At 31.9% G+C, this 23,336-nt stretch overlaps 1 protein-coding gene across 4 annotated transcripts in view; it reads left to right on the forward strand.

The window, feature by feature from the left end:
* LOC127706245 (choline/ethanolamine kinase-like) overlaps window positions 1–22,448 on the forward strand; it is a 50,165-nt gene extending 27,717 nt beyond the window's left edge. For 3 of the 4 annotated variants that reach the window (XM_052210745.1, XM_052210744.1, XM_052210746.1), the window contains 7 exons: window positions 288–421; window positions 1,304–1,405; window positions 6,762–6,820; window positions 9,538–9,622; window positions 11,994–12,105; window positions 12,907–13,074; window positions 19,462–22,448. In XM_052210745.1, the coding sequence (XP_052066705.1) occupies window positions 288–421; window positions 1,304–1,405; window positions 6,762–6,820; window positions 9,538–9,622; window positions 11,994–12,105; window positions 12,907–13,074; window positions 19,462–19,533 (732 nt within the window). In that variant the 3' untranslated portion in view covers window positions 19,534–22,448. Of the gene's footprint in view, window positions 1–287; window positions 422–1,303; window positions 1,406–6,761; window positions 6,821–9,537; window positions 9,623–11,993; window positions 12,106–12,906; window positions 13,075–19,461 lie in introns of those variants that run through there. The other variant, XM_052210747.1, reaches the window with a different exon arrangement.
* The last annotated feature ends 888 nt before the right edge of the window (window positions 22,449–23,336 follow it).

Raw genomic sequence — 23,336 nt, forward strand, 5'->3', positions numbered from 1 at the left:
ACTTTTGAACTCAAACAGTCATTAATTATTCTCAAATAACCAATTTCAATATAATAGTTAATATGTGTAGTACAATTTATTTGAAAAGTTTTTGTTGAAATTAAGATGCAGGATATGATTTGATGAGAGATTGTTCTGACTGCAGATATTGATATCAAATTATGTTTTAGAATCAAGTACTTTGTTCAAAATCTCCAACATTTCATTCAATCAAATGAGGCTGGAATTTTTTTTTAGTGCATAGCAAACTTATATATGTACATGATGTAAGAATATGCTTATTGTAGACAAGGAGTTTAACAAGGAAAGATTTACACAAACCAGAGATATCCAGCAAGATAGCAAGAAAATTGGCTGTCATTCATAAACTGAATATGCCTTTATGTAAAGAACCAAGATTTCTTGGAGAACTCACTAGACAGTAAGTATTGATGACTTTCATATATAACATGTACATGATGTATAAACTGATCATTGGTGGAAAAAAAGTTAGCTATACTGATAATAGTGTGCAGTGGAATATCATGAATATTAAACTAAGCATATTAAAATATATGCATATTTTTAGCTTGCTTTTATGGAGACATTGGATAAATGTCTTTTAGACAAGAACTACATGTAAAAACATAAAACAAAATGTATATGTATAAAAAAAACTAGCATCTTGAGGTCAAAATTATGATTTTACTACAATATTTTTAATAAAGCCAACAAGTTTAGGAATTGTCCTTTAAATATTTCTTCATACATTGTGTTATAGAATTATGACGTAACTTAATATTTGTTATCAATTTGAAAATTGGAGTCAACAGCATATATTAGAGCTGTAATAACATGTAATATAAACACCTGTCTATTATTGATACTGTATGTTGATCTCTAGCTGTCTTTTGGTTATTTGTGTTGTTTCCATGCTGTCTCATCGACGTACATGTTATTGTATATAACAAACATCTGCTTTTAATCATACATAAGCTCTGACATGCGACAAAAGATATTTATATAATAGTTTAAGAACATCTCTTTTAAAGGATATTTTCTTTTGTTTTTTTATATATTTTGCAGAGGATTTCTTATATTAGAGATTTTCTACTTTTATCTTGTTAAAAACATATATTGATTTTTCATTGACTATTTCTCATGCACAAGTACAAACATTCCTTTAGTTACAGTCTTATATAATGTATACATAAATTTATCAATTAAACGGTTGCCTTCTGCTGCAGTGTAAAAGTATTGCTTAATATATATAAATTGATTGATTGTTGATTATTTGTAAATGCTGTTATGATTTGTTATTTAGTTGGTTAGCCGAAGCTAAGAACAATACCAGACCAGATGATACTGATCCAAACATTCAAAAGATAACATCCTATGATTTAGAGGCAGAGTTATCTTGGTTATTGTAAGTATTTATACAAGAAATCCCATTAATTCAATTGAATCTGAAGCATTCTAGGTAATATTTTCAAAAGTATACATCAAAATGATATGATCTGCCTTCAGTGTCTTAACGTACTAGCTACATACGTATACAAGGAATCTGTCAATTCAATTTAATCTGAAGCATTCTGGATAATATTTTCAAAAGAATGTCCAAATGCGATCAGCTTTCAATGTCTTAAACAAAGGGTATTTAATCTCAGTGGCATGATGATATTTTCATTTTGAATAACAATGAAATTGCCCATAATCCTTCAAATTCTGTAACAGCAATTTATGGCTGCTAACATGGCTAATAGGATCAGGATATTATCAATTAAAAATCTAAAAGATACATCTTGTGGCCAAACTTCAAAGACACAAGGTGAGAAGTAAACTAGGTTAGATAATATCTGACTGCATCAGAGTTGTCGTGTCACAAAGATCTCTAACTTTCAAAATATTTCTAATTTCTAATATAACAATTGCATGGATACTATAAGATAATTTCAACAATTTAAGACTTATTTAAAACATTTTTGTCAGAGTTTACTAGTTGAGTGCTCTAAAAAAATATTGTTACTCCTTGGCACAGAAGAGAATAGCTATTCACAAGTATTAATTTGTCCTATCTTTTATATTTTTTCTATATTGTAGTGTCTTAATATAAATGCGTATAATAATCAATTCACAGGCTTGTAGTCGGGATGTCTTCGAGGGTGGCTCTGACTTTTATAGTCACATATCATTAGAATTTGCCTTTCATAGTCTTTTAAAGAAATTTTTGTTTTTCCAGGAGGTTATTCCCCCTGGTTGAGGGTGTACAGACATACCCCTACTTCTGACAAAAACCTACCTTATAGATTTTTTCTCCAACTGGGTTTCTACTAATTTAAGTTTAATTCAGTACACAGCATGTGTATCAAATTCCAAAAGAAGACTATACCTAAATGCATGTTACTTTAAAGACCATTTTTATAAGCCAAGTAAAACCTTTGTGCCCTTGTCTAATCTGCATTCCAAACTTTAGAATTTGGACATGTGTTAAAAGAGGCAAATGATACCTAAGGGATCAGTTAAAGAGAGACAAACAAAATTATTGCAAGAAAAAAAAATGAAACAACAGTCTTAAAAACAATACATAAGCTGAGCAACACAAACTCAACCAACAGTGATCTCAGGTGCTGCTGAGCAACACAAACTCAACCAACAGTGATCTCAGGTGCTGCTGAACAACAAAAACTCAACCAACAGTGATCTCAGGTGCTGCTGAACAACACAAACTCAACCAACAGTGATCTCAGGTGCTGCTGAACAACACAAACTCAACCAACAGTGATCTCAGGTGCTGCTGAACAACACAAACTCAACCAACAGTGATCTCAGGTGCTGCTGAAGGGTTAGCACATCCTGCTCCACATAAGAGGATTTTCCACAGGAAATATGTAGGACTCTGAACCCTGATGGTACTCCAAACTTCAATGGTCACGCTGATGTGCGATGGTGGCATTGTACCACTTCTTGTTGATAGCTACGCCGAAGTGCGTTGGTGGTAACGCTGAAGTGTGATGGATTACATGAACCATATTTCCAATGTTTATCATATTCACATGTCTATATAGATGTTAATTTCTTTGTTATAGTAAATTTTCAGTTATTAAGTACTAGTAAATCATCGAGAGATGGCAGCAAAATTGAATAGGGCGATCCCTCATTTAGTATAAGATACATAATATGAAATATACTCTTTTATTTCAAATGTTGCAAACGCCTTTTAAGACGATGTACATTAAAAGTATGAAAGGTATAAATGAAACTATAATATTAGCAGGGTACCTACAGATGATATCCAATCCATATACCATTATCACATCATCCAAAATTGGGTTACTAGTATTGCAGAAGGATAGTTCTTTTACAGATTCTTTTCTTGCAACCATACACAAAGATTTCATCGACACCAAAATACCATACATGTTTTATGGACAATAATGAATGCAAATTTTTATACTAACTAGATAGTAGATTTAAAACTATGAATCATGTGTCATATAGACCAGCAAAAAGACCATCGCACTTCGGCGAAGACCATAGCACTTCAGCGTTCCAATCACACTTCAGCGTCCCAATCGCACCTCCCGAGTCCAACAAATATAACCAGTACAACAACATAAAGTTACCATTTTGAAATTGAGTCCAAGTAATTTTTTATTAATTTTCTAAATAATTTCTCAAAGCAAAGTTACTCCTATTTAATGTCTTTATATTCCCTAAGTAATATTTTACATGTTCATGATGTGCCGCCCCTGCAGAATCTTATTGGCAATAACAAGCCACTGTTTATTGTTTTTTATATTTTGGATAATTTCTGTAATGGTAATAAAAAGTAAGCAAGTAACACAAATACAGGAACAATCAGTTTCAAAATGGATAAATAAGTATAATGGAAAAAAAAGAGCAACAGTATTTCTAAAAATTATGCTACTAAAGTATTAATATTATAATGTTCCATTTAACTGACATTTACATATAAATGTCTATTTGAATTGTATGGTATCATTGAATTTTAACTTGAAAGGATTGTATTAAAGAGCTTTGTTGTATGTTGTTATGCAACAGAGATAGAAGGTATACTGTAAGTTCTCTACCTGACCAAGTTTAAAAGTATGCATTTAAGGTTTGGCTGGCCAAGTTTTAAGATTTGACTGATTTAAATTGTAAACAACACATTATTTTGAAAATAAGGTGATGAAGTACAATATCCATTTAAAATTCACACTTTTTTCTTTAATATAATATATACCTTAGCAGACAATTTGCTTGGAAATACTGTCTTTTCAGGCACAGAAATACGTCTTCCAAAAGATTGGTTTACTGCCATAGAGTTGCAGTTTGAATCCTTCTTATCAACAAATAGAGGGCCACTACAGGGGCAGATCCAGCCATTTATAAAAGGGGGTTCCTAACCCAGGATAAAGGGAGGGTTCCAACTATATGTCCCCATTCAAATACATTGATCGTCAAAAAAAAGGGGGGTGGTCCAACCCCAGGAACCGCCCCCCTGGATCCGCCACTGCACTAGTGTGCTGTATTTCACTGACATTGGACCAGTAGCCGTCATTTGTTAATCTATTCAGTAAATGATAGAAATTATCCATTAATCAGAGTTTTAACTTTACATTATATTATAGTGTAACAAGTAAAGCAGAAAATGTCGCACAAGAAAACTTTAACTTGAAAGGATTGTATTAATGGGCATAGTTGTATGTTGTTATGCAACCTTGATAGAAAGTATACTGTAAGTTCTCAACCTGACCAAGTTTAAAAGTATGCATTTAAGGTTTGGCTGGCCAAGTTTTAAGATTTGACTGATTTAAATTGTAAACAACACATTATTTAAAAAATAAGGTGATGAAGTACAATATCCATTTAAAATTCACACTTTTTTTTTTAATATAATATATACTTTAGCAGACAATTTGCTTGGAAATACTGTCTTTCCAGGCACAGGAATACGTCTTCCAAAAGATTGGTTTACTGCCATAGAGTTGCAGTTTGAATCCTTCTTATCAACAAATAGAGGGCCACTAGTGTGCTGTATTTTACTGACATTGGACCAGAAGCCGTCATTTGTTAATCTATTCAGTAAATGATAGAAATTATCAATTAATCAGAGTTTTAACTTTAAATTATATTATAGTGTAACAAGTAAAGCAGAAAATGTCGCACAAGAAAACAAACATATAGCTTGCTGTACAGTATGAGTTTTGCTCATTGTTGAAGACCGTAGGGTGACACCTTTTTCCTTTATTCTCTAGAGAATAGTTGTCTCATTTGATTGGTAATCATATCACTTCTCCTTTTTTTATACGACCGCAAAAAATTTCTGCTGTCGTATATTGGTATGATGTTGGCGTCGTCGTCGTTGTCCGAAGACACATTGGTTTTCGCACAATAACTTTAGTTTAATGAATGGATCTCTATGAAATTTTACCATAAGATTCAATATCACAAAAGGAAGGTTGGGATTGATTTTGGGAGTTATGGTGCCAACAGTTAAGGAATAAGGGGCCAAAAATAAGCATTTTTCTAGTTTCCAGACAATAACTTATTATTAGGTTACGATCTGTAATGAAGAACAAACTTGAAACAGTTTAGATCCACGAAGAAATGTCAATTATAACTATATGTCAAGCACAACTTTAACAATTAGAGATACAACCTATTTTCGGTATGTATATCAGGGACGGCCAGACGCCAAAGGAGATGATCTATATAATACAGCTTTTGAAAAGTAATTAAATTTGCGATATATGTATTTTGACATTCTTCACTTCAAGTATAATATTTTGTACTCTTTGAGATTATTATTACGCCTTGGAATTTTTAGACTGCACTTGCTCTTGAGATATTTAATAGCCTGATTGACCCGGTAGATCTAATGAACCTGTAAGTGATATTTACCTACTCATGTATAAAAGGCTAAGCTTACAAAATCCAAACTATTTGACAGTGGTGATAATGACACTTTCTTTACCTGACTGTATTTGTATTTATCTGGATAATTTCATTTTTAAGTTCGATTTTATGTCTGAAATGTTTTCCTTTTATTATAGCATATATCTTTTTTTATTGGTATTTGTTCAAATCCATAATTTCGTCCAATCAGAGTAAAAATTTGGGACATCATGCATGCCGTTACCATAGTTAAGCGTCCTTTAAAAATAGGTCACAAACCGAAATCATTACTGACTGCGTCAGTGAAAAGATTAAATAAATAAACATTGCTAGTAAAATCAAGATGACCATAAACATAGGAACAATAAATTTAAAATGTAGTTTTAAAGTATTCATGGTAATTTTGCTATATGACTAGATTTTTTGTTTAATTTTAAATTTATTGTTTTACTTTTGTTGTCATGGTTATGAATGAAATTTAACATTTCCATAAACTTAATTACACATTTATTTTTAAGGGGGCCTCATTGGGGGTTTCTGATCCTGGGTCCTGCTTACTGTTTTGTCAGATTCCTGTATCCGGCTTACACTATGTATGTAAGCAATTCTCATTTTTTTGTAATTTCCCGTATCCCGCTAGACTTCATTTTCCATTTTCACGGCACAATAATTTGACTGTCACGCTTACAAAATTCGGCAATCCCGCATCACGCTTAGACCCCAATGAGACCCACTTTTAAGATTTGATAAGTTTTTGTTTCTTAATCAGTAGGATGAGTTGAAATTGCACAATTTTATCAATGACACCATAAAAAAAATAAACTAAATTATTTCTACCATGTATTTGTGAATGTAACCCTTATTATGTTTATTTTATGCAGGAAGAAGATAGAAGATTTGAAGTCACCAGTTGTATTTTCACACAATGATTTACAAGAAGGTGAGAGCATATACAGTATTTATCATTGACCAGAAAATGTTTCTTTCTTGAAATTTTCAAATATTAGTTTACCCCTGTTAATACTGAAGTAACCTCCAGGGTTGACATCCCATCTGGTAGTAAAACCTATTTAAAAAAGATGTCTGTTTGGCTGTGCAGTACAAAATATCTAACCCTTTCTTAGATACCCACTTTTTCTGAAAACCCAATTTGTGCTTTTCCTGAATTAAAACATGACATATTTCCTACTGGACATTAAGTAATCAGCAATAAATCAACAAAACTGTCTGTCCATCCTGTTCATCACTCAATCTGTCTGTCCATCCTGTTCATCACTCAATCTGTCTGTCCATCTTGTTCATCACTCAATCTGTCTGTCCATCCTGTTCATCACTCAATCTGTCTGTCCATCCTGTTCATCACTCAATCTATCTGTCCATCTTGTTCATCACTCAATCTGTCTGTCCATCCTGTTCATCACTCAAATCTATCTGTCCATCCTGTTCATCACTCAATCTGTCTGTCCATCTTGTTCATCACTCAATCTGTCTGTCCATCCTGTTCATCACTCAATCTGTCTGTCCATCTTGTTCATCACTCAATCTGTCTGTCCATCCTGTTCATCACTCAATCTGTCTGTCCATCCTGTTCATCACTCAATCTGTCTGTCCATCCTGTTCATCACTCAATCTGTCTGTCCATCCTGTTCATCACTCAATCTGTCTGTCCATCTTGTTCATCACTCAATCTGTCTGTCCATCCTGTTCATCACTCAATCTGTCTGTCCATCCTGTTCATCACTCAATCTGTCTGTCCATCCTGTTCATCACTCAATCTGTCTGTCCATCCTGTTCATCACTCAGTCGTCCATCCTGTTCATCACTCAATCTGTCTGTTCATCACTCAATCTGACTGTCCATCCTGTTCATCACTCAATCTGTCTGTCCATCCTATTCATCACTCAATCTGTCTGTCCATCTTGTTCTTCACTCAATCTGTCTGTCCATCCTGTTCATCACTCAGTCTGGCTGTCCATCCTGTTCATCACTCAATCTGTCTGTCCATCTTGTTCATCACTCAATCTGTCTGTATATAGGACACATTGTTTATCAAACTTCTCTATAGATTATAATGTGGAATCTTTTTAGTTTGTAGAACTCTTGTACATATATTTATATATATATGTATATATATGTATTGAGGTTGTGCTAGGGAACTGGTATTTGATTCTCTTCAGGATTTTCTTTAATTTTCACAGTATTAATGATTTTATAAACATACTGACCTATTTTTCACATCAATTGGTCTTCATTGCAGTAAGAAAGTCCCTCTGCGGTAGGCGGGCTTCATCTGGCCCCTTAACAATAATGTATACTAGTTCAGCGAAACTGTTCACTTTCCATGAAATAATAGTGACAAAATCAGAGAGAAACAAGGATGTTTTACTTTATATCTAAATTTAGTTAATTAATTTTAACAAATAAAATGTGGTAACAATCCCGAAGCAGATAAATGTTTGTGTCTGTATACCAGTGTTTCGTAATTGTTCACATCTTTGTTATTTGGTCTACGGATAGTTGTCTCATTGGAAATCATTCTACTATACCTTCCCATATTTTCTTAGAAGGGGATACACAACATGAACATACACATAGGTACTGCTCATCTAGTGAAATATCTTTTGTAATTAGTTGACATTCATTTCTGTATACCGGTCAATGAACGGGGAAGATTTGTGATATGACTAATAGAATAACATGACCTTCATTGATTGTTAAAGTGTAACATATGCCATAATATTGGTATGTAATGAAAACTTATATACATTCATTTATTGATTTGATATTCCCTTGTAATAAAACAGATGACACCACAGCCACTGTAAATCATTAAATATAGATCATTGTAGATTGTTTTGGATGAGCCGAGCTTTTAATTAAATTACCCAACTCCTGCTCGTTTTATGATTAATGAAAGACATGAATTTGTCTTGGTCTAAGTAATAAGATAGGCTGGTTGTTATACAGATTAAGAAAGTTATATATACATGTAAATAACAAATTATTAAGTAATTTCTTGTTTTATGTTATTATAATACAGTGGTCTGTTGTACCATATTGTACAAATAACAATAATATCAAGTAAAGTTCAGTTATGCATTTTGAAGTTTAACAAGCAAATATTTTAATCAGTTCAATAATATTTGTTAAAATTTTATTATGATGTAAAATGGCCTTGAAATATGCAAAATTGCATTAGAATTATTTGTTACAACATGATGGGTGTAAATAATGCACACTTTTGTGAAATTTACTTCTGAATTTCATAAAGCTTAACAAGAAAAGATACTGCGACTCTTTTCACAAAAAATCTTACGATTAAAATTAGTCGTAAGTTATACTGAAATGTGTATGACTTACGAGTATTTTTACTCTTAAGATTTTTTGTGAAAAGAGTTGCTGGTGCATTGTACAGGGTTTGGGTATATAGTAGTTGCCTGAAGTCTTTATAAAATTTGGGAGCCATTCTGTAAAGATAATGCAGAACTAATTGTTGGAATAAAAGGAGACATTGTTAAATGTTTTGGAAGCATGTAACATTTTTATTAGTTTTTTTTCAAGAAATTTTAGCATTTAAGAACACAACTGAAGTGTGCTTAGAAAATAAATGAATCCAATAATTTGACAGGTATACTCATTTTAGTTTTTCTTATTCAGGAAACCTTTTATATATGAAAGATTGTAAAGACCCAGAAAAACAGCTGACTGTTATAGATCTAGAGTATTGCAGTTATAACTATAGGTATGTTCTCAGAGGGGTCTATTTTAAATATCTCGATTAAAGAAGGTAGGCCTGGGTTAGATATGTTATTCTTAAAAGTCACTGCTACATGTACGGTATGTTTATACAAGTCATATTCATTTATAAATATTCTAAGCTTCTAGTTAACACAGATTATTTTGATACTATTTCATATGAATGCTTTAACAGCTATGATGAATCTGCCTATTACAAACATAGTAGTGATTTTAAGGGTTCTCTCAATTCACCCAGGCCTACTTTATTTAATCATCGTATGCAGCATCAAAGTTTGCTGTTGTTTATATCTATGTTAAGTCATAAATAGAAGTATAGTTTAGTGCACATTGGCTTGAGATGTAGATACTGTAAATTCAGAAATTATTGCGATGTTTTGATACTGGTGTTGCAAAAATGAATTTTGACAGCATTATTTTAGCTTTTCCTAAAATCTCAATAATAAAACTCTCATTTGTGTCTATTGTTTTACAACTGCAGTATTAAATGCACGTAATAGTTTCTGAATTAACAGTTCTTAACTGTAGATGGGACCTAGGTGGCCTAGTGGTCTAAGTAGTTTATTAACTGTATTCCTAGTCTGTCAACACTGAGGTTGTGAGTTCAAACCCCGCACATGGCAAGTGCGTTTTGACTCCAATCTCAGTAAACTGCGATTCTCAGTTTTCCTGCCGAAGGTCATGGTTTTTTCTTGAAAGTGGCTTTAAACACCAACAATCAATCAGTCTTAACTGTAATCAGTTTAGCGTATGAAATATTTCTTTAGCTCAGTCACTTTAAGCCTTCTAACACAGATGACCTAGGTTTGATTTCTGGAGGTGACAGTGTTGTATCATACTCGTCTGTTGTATATGGCACCCAACTAGTGGATAGAGTTGATATGATGGATAAATTGGTTCATTGAATAGTAAGCTAGCCATAATTGCTTCAACGAGGGAATTACATCTTTAGCACAGTGGATTTGAGTGGTGATCTCAAGGATAATTATAAGGGGGTCATATTGCTCTCCTGTTACACTCTCATAATCTTCAGATTCAGTTTAAAGTGATCACAGAGAGCTATGGCAAGCAATTATGAATGAAATCAACTAGCAAAACTCTTTTAACTGAAAATTCTTAATTATTAGTCCTTTGAAAATTAACTGGTCATATTATTTTTTTCTTCAATGGTTCTTCATCAGCAAAGTGTTTTAGCACTTAACATATTCCATGTTATAGATTCTTTTTTATGTCTAGCTTGATTAGTTGGCTTAGTTGGTGAATGGCATGGTAGATCTTACTTCTAGGTAATACTTTATTAATAATTATACTAATATAACAGTACATCATCACAAAGTCTAACAACATTCATTTCCAACCTCCATCAAATGTAGTGTAGTTAAAAATGTGTATGTCATAATCAAAGCAGACAATTATTTACCTGGGGTGGTGTTGGTGTATTCACAGGTCTTTTCATTGATATAATATAGTCCTCCAAAATACATTTTGTATATTTTACTTTAAACAAAACTTATGAAGGAAGCAGCTTAGCTAAAACCCTGGAGAAAATATATTGATATAACAGTGTTATTGATCACTTTTAGTCAAATGGCATTGACAAAAAAAATGCTTATAAAAATCATTTTGGTTTTGTCATAAATGGAGCTTTGGTTAGGTCATATATTATTATGTATTACAACATTTCTTGTCGAAATGAAATATTCTCAATGAGAGTCATTTATATACTGTTGTAACTATGGGGACAGAAATATTGAAATAGAACACTATTAGTTGCATAGTGTGCTAGTGACATAATACGATATATATGGGGTCAGTAAAATCCATATGGGATGAGAGCGAAGATGGTTTTATCTTTAACATGAAGAAAATGTCAACTCTTTTAATGGCAACGGCTCCATTTGGAATCAATTTGTTTAAAATTCCATGTTTAAGTGGCTAGTATTTTCCACTTTTATTTATTGATATAGATAATCTGTCCAGAATGAAAGTCCTTTTTATGTTGTTAAAAAAAAAGACTATTTAAAAACGTTATTAAAAAAAGATTACAAATAAATAAATAGAAAAAGAAATGTCTTGAATATATATACAAAATGAAGATTAAAAAAAAAAATTTAAATTAAAAAATCAAAATCAAAAACCATCTGTAGTTGTGTATAATACGCAACCCCTCTTATCAACTACATTTTTAGGGTTAAGAAAGTGCGTACTATACACGGCTAAATCCGGTAGTGTAATTTATGTGGATTACCAATTTTTGGTCCGAGTCTAAAATCCAAGTTACTCCTTCCAGAGATTTTAACAAGGCATCTCAGCTTAGACTCAATTATTAATCGTATATCTTTATTTATTGTTTTCAGAGGGTTTGATTTTGGTAATCACTTTTGTGAGTGGTGCTTAGACTATCAAAGTGAACAAGAAATGCCTTATTATTCATACCATGAAGAATCTTACCCATCTAAACAAGAACAAGTGAGTATCAGTTATGTTTTCAGGAAACCAACAGAGAAATTCCTACCCCATCAATTGTCTCAAATACAGTGGTTTATCATTCCTCAATTTTCATAAGTACAATGTTGGCCAGTCTGGATTAGTATAGATGAATTAGTGGGCTGATATTTAATCATTAATAAAGATTGGTAAAAAAGATAGCTTTCTACATCAATCTGTGACATATTATATGCTATGGTATGTCTGTTTGGGTATCTCCTTACTTATAATAATTGGGATTTAAATTTTTGAAATACTAAGTTATCAAACTCAATTCAGCTTTTGACTGAATTACCTCCCTTATGATCAAATTTAGTCTTAATGTCATATAGCTAGGCAATTTAAAAAAAAAAGGAAATAAATATTGATTTGAAAAAAGCCTATTTCACATGTGAAAATCAATTACTTAATGTTTGCTTATTATTTATTATATTCAGCCATGATTGGTCTATTCTATGGTCAACATTGTCTTCCCAGTTAAATATATTTATATATAAACTGTATGTTGATGAAGACAAAAAAGAATATTTGAAACAAGCATTTATATGATGAAGTTGTAATTAAAATTTGAATTATATTGCAGAGACTTCATGCATTCTTGTATTGTTTTCAAAGCATGCTTTCATTTCGTAAATTAAAAAAGAAAGAAAAAGTGTTAATTTCAAGTTTTCTAGTATCTGAATGATAAACCACTGTAGAAATGTTGAGACATTATAATTACATATAGCATATATTTATGATACAGTGTATTTTTATTTAATTTGGATTTTCCTTTTATTTCAGTTCCATTTCTTCAGGGCATACTTAGATGCTAAGAATGAGGCCTGTACAGATGAAATACTAGAGACATTATACAGAGAGGCTAATACATGTGCCTTAGCTTCACATCTAATGTGGTTAGTCTGGTCAATCGTCCAGAGAGACAAGTCGGATATTCAGTTTGGATATTTGGTGAGTTTCATGTTATTCATGCAACTGGCTGAGGAATAACCAATTGTGTTTGGCTCCAAAATTTGGGTTGATAGTCCAAGGGTCTGGAACCAGTCATACATGTATTTGCCAGATATGTCCCTGAAAGGCCAATGACAGAAATGGTATTGGGGATTAGTTCAGGAAAATTAATTGTACAGAAATAATTTCATTCAATTCATTGAGATCAGGCTTTATAATTGCCCTTTTGCACAAATATTTGTTTGCAATGCTTCATGTAGTTAATGCGATGAAACCGTTGATACTATATAAAAATAAGGAGATGTGGTGAAAAAGCCAGATCTTTCTAGTCCCATTTCAATGCTGAAATTGTGTGGAAAAAAATCATGCTATAGTCATACCAAAAGTCGATATAAGAGTGTTCTGATACCAGTATTTGTTGGTTAAAATAGTTAAGGTCAGTGATTGGGTGTTAAAACATTATAACATATTAAAGTCTCTTACATGTATATGAAAAAGTGTTAATACAAACTATATTTCATCTGTATTTGGCAACCAATTTTGGTTTTGTGTCTTTGGCGTGCTGTCTGAAGAGATCTCCTTTTATTCATATACAGTACACATGGTAGATGGATGAATAATAGGAGTGTTTGGGATATATATATGTTACTCTAATTCTTCGTCAATTTATCCCTTTCTGCATCCATTGTATAAAAAAAATTTAATCAAAGTGTGGTTCGTTTGATCTCAGTTCTTCATTGGTTAAAATCCGACTATGACATCGAATTTACTTGCTTTCCTCTGAATTTCCTATTGTGACGGCATGAAAAAAGGCGACCATGCCTGATGACGTCACATAGAAAGAACACATCTTTTTACAGATCATTCGAAAAGACGGAATAAGTTTGCCTGCATATTGTTTGAAAATCATTAGAGAAACAGATTCCACCACCAAATCTCGTGTAATATGATATTTATCCACTCTCGACAGTTAAATTTTAAATATTTAAAACGCTCGGTGAGCCTCGCGTTTTAAATTTGAAAATTTAACTGTCTCGAGTGGATAAATATCATATCACACTCGATGCAGTGGTAGAATCTATATTCTACCACTGCTAATTCTTAGCCAATTTATCCTTTTCTTTACCTGTTGATTATTTTTATTTAATCAACGTGTAATGATCAAGGTGTGTTTAGTTTCATCTCAGTTCTTTATTGATCAAAATTCTGACATCAAATTTCCTGCTTTCCTCTGATTTCCTATTGTGACATCTCGAAAAAAGGCGACCATGCATGATGACCTTACAAAGAAAGATCACATGTTTTTGCAGTTCATTAAAAAGGTAGGATTAGGTTTGTCTGCATATCTTTTAAAAAACCATTAGAAAAACAGATTCTACCGCCAAATCTCATGCAATTGGATATTCCTCCATTTCGGTAGTTGAATTTAAAATATTGAAATTTGAAAATTTAACTGTCTCAAGTGGAGAAATCTTGTATCATGCTCGATGCAGTGGTATAATCTATATATGTATATATCAATGAGGTAGCAACTTTAAAGCACAACAAGACCAGAAAATACAACTAGAGATCTTCATATGGTCTTCAACAATAAACTCTTAACTAGTGTATATGTCATATGTCAAATTAGGCACATTGTGAATACATTTAACAGAAATGACCAAAGATTGTTCCAAATACAGGATCTAAATGGCTAAACAGATACTGCTTGTCAGTTTTAAGTTCCATTTTTAGCTTTTCTGGCCTAAAAAGGCCAAGTGTGCTGTTCTCATCACTTAATTGTTGTCCATCGAAGTCTGTTAACTGTTACAGAAATCTTCTCCTCTGAAACTGCTGGGCCAAATTTAAGCAAACTTGGCCTCAATCATCATTGGGGTATATAGTTTAAAAATGTGTCGGATGACCCCGCTATTCAACCAAGACGGCCGACATGGCTAAAAATAGAGCATAGGGGTAAAATGCAAGTTTTGCCTATTATTTTGAAAACTAATCTATGAATAGAGAAAATTTGACGGCAAAAATGTTCAGAATATTGAGCTCTACCTATTGTTCGTTTAAGTCAAAACTGTTAGACGACTTCTTGAAGGAGTTATTGCCCTTAGATGATGAATTTTACCATTTTTATACGACCGCAAAAAAATTTTTGTGGTCGTATATTGGTATGACGTTGGCGTCGTCGTCGTCGTCGTCCGGCGTCGTCCGAAGACACATTGGTTTTCGCACTCTAACTTTAGTTTAAGTGAATGGATCTTTATGAAATTTTACCACAAGGTTCAATACCACAAAAGGAAGGTTGGGATTGATTTTGGGGGTTATGGTAATAACAGTAAAGGAATTAGGGGCCAAAAATAAGCATTTTTGTAACTTCCAGACATAACTTGTGTGTTAGTGTATGGATCTCTCTGACATTGTACCACAAGGTTCCATATCACTAAAGGAATGCTGGGATTGATTTTGGGGGTAATTGCCTCCAAATTTTAGGAATTAGGGGCCAAAAAAGGGGCAAAAAACAAGCATTTTTCTAGTTTCATGACAATAACTTGTGTGTAAGTGTATGGATCTTTCTGAAATTGTACTACAAGGTTCCATATCACAAAGGGAAATCTGGGTTTGAGTTTGGGGGTAATTGCCCTAAATGTTTAGGAATTTGGGGCCAAAAAGGGGCCAAAAAACACATTTTTTTCTAGTTTCCAGACAATAACTTGTGTTCAAGTGTATGGATCTCTCTGAAATTGTACTGCAAGGTACCATACCACAAAGGGAAGGCTGGGATTGAGTTTCGGGGTGATGAATCATAATGGGGGTTCAAAAAATTTGGGGGGGGGGGGGATTTATTTTTTTTTCCTTTTTTTTCTTTTTTTCCTTTTTTGTTTCTTTTAAAATTTTCCATTTTAAGTTGGTTATTTCTGATTTATATTTAAAATCAAATAATAATGATATGGTAGGAGATACACATCAAACAGGATGTGTAAATTATTATATAATAAGTATTGTGCAATAGCAAGAAATTTTCAATTGCACAGTATTGCACAATAGCAAGAAATCTTCAATTGCACAGTATTGCGCAATAGCAAGAAATCTTCAATTGCACAGTATTGCGCAATAGCAAGAAATATCCAATAGCACAATATTGCGCAATAGCAAGAAATTGTCAATTGTACAGTATTGCGCAATAGCAAGAAATATTTAATAGCACAGGATTGTGCAAAAGAAGATACTTCCTATAAATTGCTTATTTCTTGACCAATTTCAATGGGGTTTTATTCTTGATTTCATGGGGTTCTTTAATATGCTGAATCTAACCGTGTATTTAGTTTTTGGATTTTGGGCCCCGTTTTTAAATTGGTCCACATTGAGGTCCAAAGGGTCCAAAATTAAACTTTGTTTGATTTCATCAAAAATTGAATTATTGGGGTTCTTTGATATGCCGAATCTAACTGTGTATTTAGATTCTTAAATTTTGGTTCCGTTTTCAAATTGGTCTACATTAAGGTCCAAAGGGTCCAAAATTAAACTTAGTTTGATTTTAACAAAAATTGAATTCTTAGGGTTCTTTGATATGCTGAATCTAAACATGTATTTAGATTTTTGATTATGGGCCCAGTTTTCAAGTTGGTCCAAATCGGGGTCCAAAATTAAACTTTGTTTGATTTCAACAAAAATTGAATATATGGGGTTCTTTGATATGCTGAATCTAACCATGTATTTAGATTTTTGATTTTTGGGCCCCGTTATCAACTTTGTCCACATTGAGGTCAAAAGGGTCCAAAATTAAACTTTGTTTGATTTCATCAAAAATTGAATTATTGGGGTTCTTTGATATGCCGAATCTAACCGTGTATTTAGATTCTTAATTTTTGGTTCCGCTTTCAAATTGGTCTACATTAAGGTCCAAAGGGTCCAAAATTAAACTTAGTTTGATTTTAACAAAAATTGAATTCTTAGGGTTCTTTGATATGCTGAATCTAAACATGTATTTAGATTTTTGATTATGGGCCCAGTTTTCAAGTTGGTCCAAATAGGGGTCCAAAATTAAACTTTGTTTGATTTCAACAAAAATTGAATATATGGGGTTCTTTGATATGCTGAATCTAACCATGGATTTAGATTTTTGATTTTTGGGCCCCGTTATCAACTTTGTCCACATTGAGGTCAAAAGGGTCCAAAATTAAACTTTGTTTGATTTCATCAAAAATTGAATTCTTGGGGTTCTTTGATATGCTGAATCTAACCATGTATTTAGATTTTGGATATTGGACCATAATAGGTGAATGTCCAATTTTAAAATTTTTAAGTTCTTAGACCACATTCAATCTGTGTTAGAAACCTATGCTGTGTCAAATATTTAATCACAATCCAAATCCAAAGCTGTATCAAGCTTGAATGTTGTGTTCATACTTCCCCCAACTGTTCAGGGTTCGACCTCTGCGGTCGTATCAAGCTGCGCCCTGCGGAGCATTTTATTTTTAATTTTTGCCTATTATCTCGATAATTATAATAGATAGACAGAAACTTTGAAAGCAAAAATGATCAGCAGGAAAAGATCTACAATAAAACAACATGGCTGAAATCATAGACTCCTTATTAGAGTGATTGTCCTACAATGACCATTTTACAATTTTTTGGCTTTTTTGCCTGATATCTTAAAAACTATATTAGATAGATTAAAACTTGAAATCGCACAAATGATCAGCAAGACAAGATCTACAAATAAGTCAACATGACTAAAATTGTTAGTCGACTCCTTATTGAAGTTATTGCCCTTTAATGACAATTTTTCCCATTTCTATACCCGCAAAAAATTTTGCAGTCGTATATTGGTATCACGTCATCGTCATCATCCGAAGACAGTTGGTTTCCGGACAATAACTTTAGTATAATTAAATAGAAGTCTATGAAATTTAAAAACAAGGTTTATAACCACAAAAGGAAGGTTGGGATTGATTTTGGGGGTTATGGTCCTAACAGTTTAGGAATTAGGGGCCAAAAAGGGGCCCAAATAAGCATTTTTCTAGTTTCCAGACAATAACTTGTGGAACGGTGTATGGATCTCTCTGAAATTATACCACAAGTTTCCATACCACTAAGGGATGGTTAGGATTTGCTTTGGGGGGTTATGGCTAAAACCATTTAGGAATTAGGGGCAAAAAAAGGGGAAAAACAAGGGTTTCCTGGTTAATGGACAATTAAGACAATTTAAAAGCAGTGTAAGGGAGGTAATCCAAACACAACGTTTTAATTACCTCCCTTACACTGCTTTTAAATTATGTATAAAGAAAGAAACTCAATTTTCCAAAGAAAAAAATTGGGGGTCACAATTTTTTGCTAATCCTTTGTATATAGTCTGAAAACAGATTTACTAAGTATTGCACAACAGGAAGAAATCTTCAATTGAATATAAATTCAAATCATACAACCAATTTCAAAATTTTTTACTACATTTATTCTGTGTTAGAAACCTATAATGTGTCAAATATTTAATTACAATCCAAATTCAGACCTGTATCAAGCTTGAATATTGTGTCCATTTTTGCCCCAACTGTTCAGGGTTGGACCTCTGCGGTCGTATCCAGCTGCGCTCGGCGAAGCAGTTTATTGCCTATAAGCTTGAAAACTCTAATAGATAGATAGAAACTTGAAATAGCACAAATGATCAGCAAGACAAGACCCACAAATAAGCCATAATGGCCTAAATCTTCAGTTGACTCATTATTGGAGTTATTGTCCTTTAATGATAATTTTTTACATTTTTTTACTTTTTTTACCAATTGTCTTGAAAACTATGATAGATGAATAGAAACAGTAAAGAGGAAAAATTATCAGCTGCATAAGATCTACAAGTATGCCAACATGACTAAAATTATCAGTTAACTCTTGATAGAGTTATTCCCCTTTAATGATGATTTTTACTCAAAAGTGGCCATTGTTGAAGATGCCGGTAAGCAACACAGGCTCTTTAGAACCTCTAGTTATATAGCCTTATAATATTTACTGTAGATTCATTTATTTTCATGGATACCAATTTTCATGGATTTGTAGAAAATTGTTTTTTCATGAATATTTGATTTTGTGGTTTTTCCAAAGCCTACATATATGCCAAAGAAAATTTGTACTTTGTGAAACATTTAATTTCTTGTTTACCTATACACACTAAAAACATGAAAATTGGTATCCAACAAATGATAATGAATCCATAGTGTTATATATTATGCATAAACTAACCTTATGACATACAAGTTATATTATGTATAAACTAACCTTATGACACACAAGTTATATTATGTATAAACTAACCTTATGACATACAAGTTATATTATGTATAAACTAACCCTATGACATACAAGTTATTTTGATAACCTAACATAAAGACATCATACTTTTTGTAGGAATATGCTGTTTGTCGATTAGAGGCATACTTCAGATTGAAAAAGGAATTGTTTCCAGATGAGAAAGATTAAGTATAATGTTCTACACAGTTGTGATAATCCACATTGAATTCCTTTCTATATCAGTCCCAACAGAGCGGATAGTGATGGAGGGGAGATAACCTGTGAAAAAAACAGACTTAATTTTGATTTGCTCAAGGTGCTATAGTTGTTTTTATGCCTTTTCTCTTATTTACTGTGATGATGCTGAAATTCAGATTATAATTCTGTTATGATTTGTATAATTAGGAATCCATTACAGGAATTGGTTACAGGTTATTGTATAAGTGAAATTTCTAAATTATGTGTTCAGTTGTACATCTTTTTTTAATTCAGTCTTTCAAATTTTATTTGTTTGTTAAGTTAAGATGCTAACTAAGTTAAGTTGTTTTTAAATTAGTTTCTAATTTTGTATTCACTTTATTTTGAAACTAAAAAATGTCTGAATATCTTTAACTGCAGGTTCTCAATTTTAAGATATATTTATTTGTATGTTTTATTTTCTATCAGTAAGGTAGACTTATGCATCTCAAAGGCAGCCATACTGGATATGTTGCTTAAAGTATGTCCGTATTATATGTACAATAAAAATATGTCCCCGCTTTTCTTGTTTCCAGACTGATCATCGGGATAGATATAAAAGATAAAAATATGATGTCCCGGCTTCTCTCGTTTCCAGACTGATGGATAGATATAAAAGATAAAAATATGCCAAAGAAATCAATTTCTATTTACCATTTGTTTTATTCTACTCAACAAAGAATGATTTTCCTTTATAAAAATTCAAAAAAGAATTGTAGTTAATTCCCATTTGCTATAAATCATGTGTGTTGCCCTAAAATTTTGGAATAGATTTTGAATGAATATACATTTAACTCTCTGTCAATTCAATATAAGAAAATTCAAATTTTTGTTTTTGTATCAGGTAATGTCTGTCTGGTTCTGTTGTTATTTTATATGTACATTGTATTTTTAAACAGAGTATTTATGTGGTAACAGGGTGTATATTAAATTTCAATTGCTTGCTATTAAAAGTGTTTAACAAGAGTCCCAGTAAGATTGGTAGAGAATGAGTAAACTGAACTTTTGTTTGCAGTCTTATAAAAATACAGATCTGTTTCTGTTAATTATAACATCACCTAATGAAGTTTCTGTCTACATACCTTAGAAGGTGTGTATAATGATGACAACCAGAGGATTTAAAAAGGTCTTTAAAACATAAAGAAGAACAGATCATTTTCAGATCCTTGTAAGTAAAGCATGGACACATGACCTGTATTTTAATCAGATTGTATTGTTTGAAAAATAAAAGGAAATTGTACATATGTGTACTATAACTTTTTTTAATTTGTTATACCAAATCAAATGTGTATGTAGCTATTCATAATTAAATTGCTGATATTTTATTCATATCATAAACTTTCGATGCATTTGATTGCTTTAATGTCATTGTGTCAAGTGCTACAAAGTCCCGTAATTTTCTCATATTTTATTCATATGCATAGTCTTAGAATATTGATACAGGTTTCAAAAGTGACTGCTTTAATTTCATTTTGATTTCAAGTCCCAGATATGTGTTAAAGCTTTAACTTGTGAATTGTGATATCTGTTGTGTAGCATTTGGTCTATAGAGTTTATTCTATTACTGCCAGAATCATTTATAATAAATGACCATAGACATCACACTCAAATTACATTCTCATTTACTTATATTGTATTATGGTTTTTTTTTATGCACATTTTTTGCATCATTCTTTGAGAAATAAATATGTTTATAAGGTTTAAGGGTATGTATACGTGTTCATTTTAAAAAATCAAGAAATAAGTCAGTGACTCTGGGATGATGTTTCAGCATTACAACTCATGATTGTAAACCAAAAAGATATTTACCAGATTTTTTTTTAATTATGAATTTATAAGCAGGGTATCGATTGTACTTGAACAGGATTGGATTCCTAAGTATTATTTTAAGCTTGCATAGTGATATTGTGTGTATATATATATCTTTATGTTAATCATGTGTTACAGTTTTGTTGTAATTATTTTTATATAGTATGTATTTTCATGTTTTTTATGTTATGTTTACAATTTTTTAGCTTTAAACACATTGAAATGCCCAATACAATAGTTTACTGAATAGAAACTGAATGGTGGGGAGGGGGGTCTATGTATCAATTTATCTAGAATTTAAAACTTTTTTTAATACCATAGATGTTTTGAAGATATGGTAAATGTATTTATTAATTTTTATATGAAGTATGCTCATATACTGGCATACTGCTGTCATCATTGTCAAGGAAAATTACTTTTAAACTAATATCTTTTACCATATAACATCATTATTTTAACCTGATCCGATTTTTTTTTTGGGAGGGGGGGTGTTTATGTTTGAAAGAAAGTTGATATATATCTAATTTTGATTCTCCTTCCTTTTTAAAAAAAAGTGCCTCAATGGAGAGAAAAATATTTTTTTCATATGTAGAATACATACATCCCTGTAATATACAATAAAAATGAAGTTACAGATTTTGTGCTTCTTAAGCTATTGATAGGGACCAACTCTCATATTTTATATAAGTTTTTATTTTTGTAAATGCATTTGTTATAAACAAAGGAAGTGTAAAAGTGATTTTTTGTATCTGGCCTTTTGCTGTGGTTGAATTATGTGGCAACAAGCATACCAGCATGACTGTGTAAAATAAAATAGATAAGTTTGTATTTGAATAGATGAACTCTGATAGCTCTGTCTATATTTTGTCTTTCATAATGAATATAATTACATTACATTTTAGGTCATGTCAAACAGGTGGGATAGGAGGGGTCTTATATTCTGAACCCCAGAGAAATTAAATGGATTTCTGAATTCCTGACTTCCTAATGTGTCTGTTCCCTACAAATAAATTGGCTATTCCTAAGTTCCAGTGAATTAAACTGCTCAATCTTTAATTCCTGAAAAAAGATCCTTACCCCCTCAAAACAAATGAGATGGTTTCTTGGGCTACCTTGGGCATCTATATCCATGTCCATGTGTTAGATGTATAAGATACTTAAAAAGAGAATCGTCTGATTTTGTAATGAGGTTCCATCTGAAAAGTAGATTATCATGAACTGAATTTGATGTTTGTATGACTTTAAGGTTAATGTTAGAGAAAAATATATCCCAGGTGCTGTGTGATTGAAGGTTATCTAATTTTGCATGCATTGGAACATTTCTGAGCTGTTCAGCATTCAGTCGAAAGTAGGTATCATTGTCCTGCTTTTTAAGATCTACTGACAGTATGTCATCCTGAAATACTTTTTATGCATCATGTTTATTTATTGTTGTTTTTTGGTGAAGTGTTATGTTTTTCTTGAAGAAATATTGATTGATTGATTGTTGGTTGCTAAATGTCCAGTAGTAAATATTTCATGCATGTTCTGGACGAGAAATATCCTTTGCAGTCTTAATACTGTAAATTCAGAAATTATTGCATGCATTTATAATTGTGTTTTTTTTAATGCAAGGTTAACTATTGCGATTTCAGAAAAAATTTATATGTTTCAAATATCAGAATATGAGTTCTTATTACTGCTATACTTGTCCGATGGCATTATTCCAATTAATAAAAACCTCGCAATAATTTAATAGATGGTATAATGAGGTTGACATTTTCTTTACTATAAATACTAATACTTCTTCAGCAACCATTTTTTTCAATACTTTGTAAGCAATCATTGATGATTTATTTGGTGTATAGTCAAATATAGTATGCAAGTGTCTCCATATGAATGAAGTAACACAACATGATCTAGGAAGTCATGAATTTATTTGAATAACTTTTTATACGACCGCAAAA

This window comes from Mytilus californianus, unplaced genomic scaffold, assembly GCF_021869535.1.
Source record: "Mytilus californianus isolate M0D057914Y unplaced genomic scaffold, xbMytCali1.0.p SCAF_6, whole genome shotgun sequence".
NCBI classification, from domain to species: domain Eukaryota; kingdom Metazoa; phylum Mollusca; class Bivalvia; order Mytilida; family Mytilidae; genus Mytilus; species Mytilus californianus.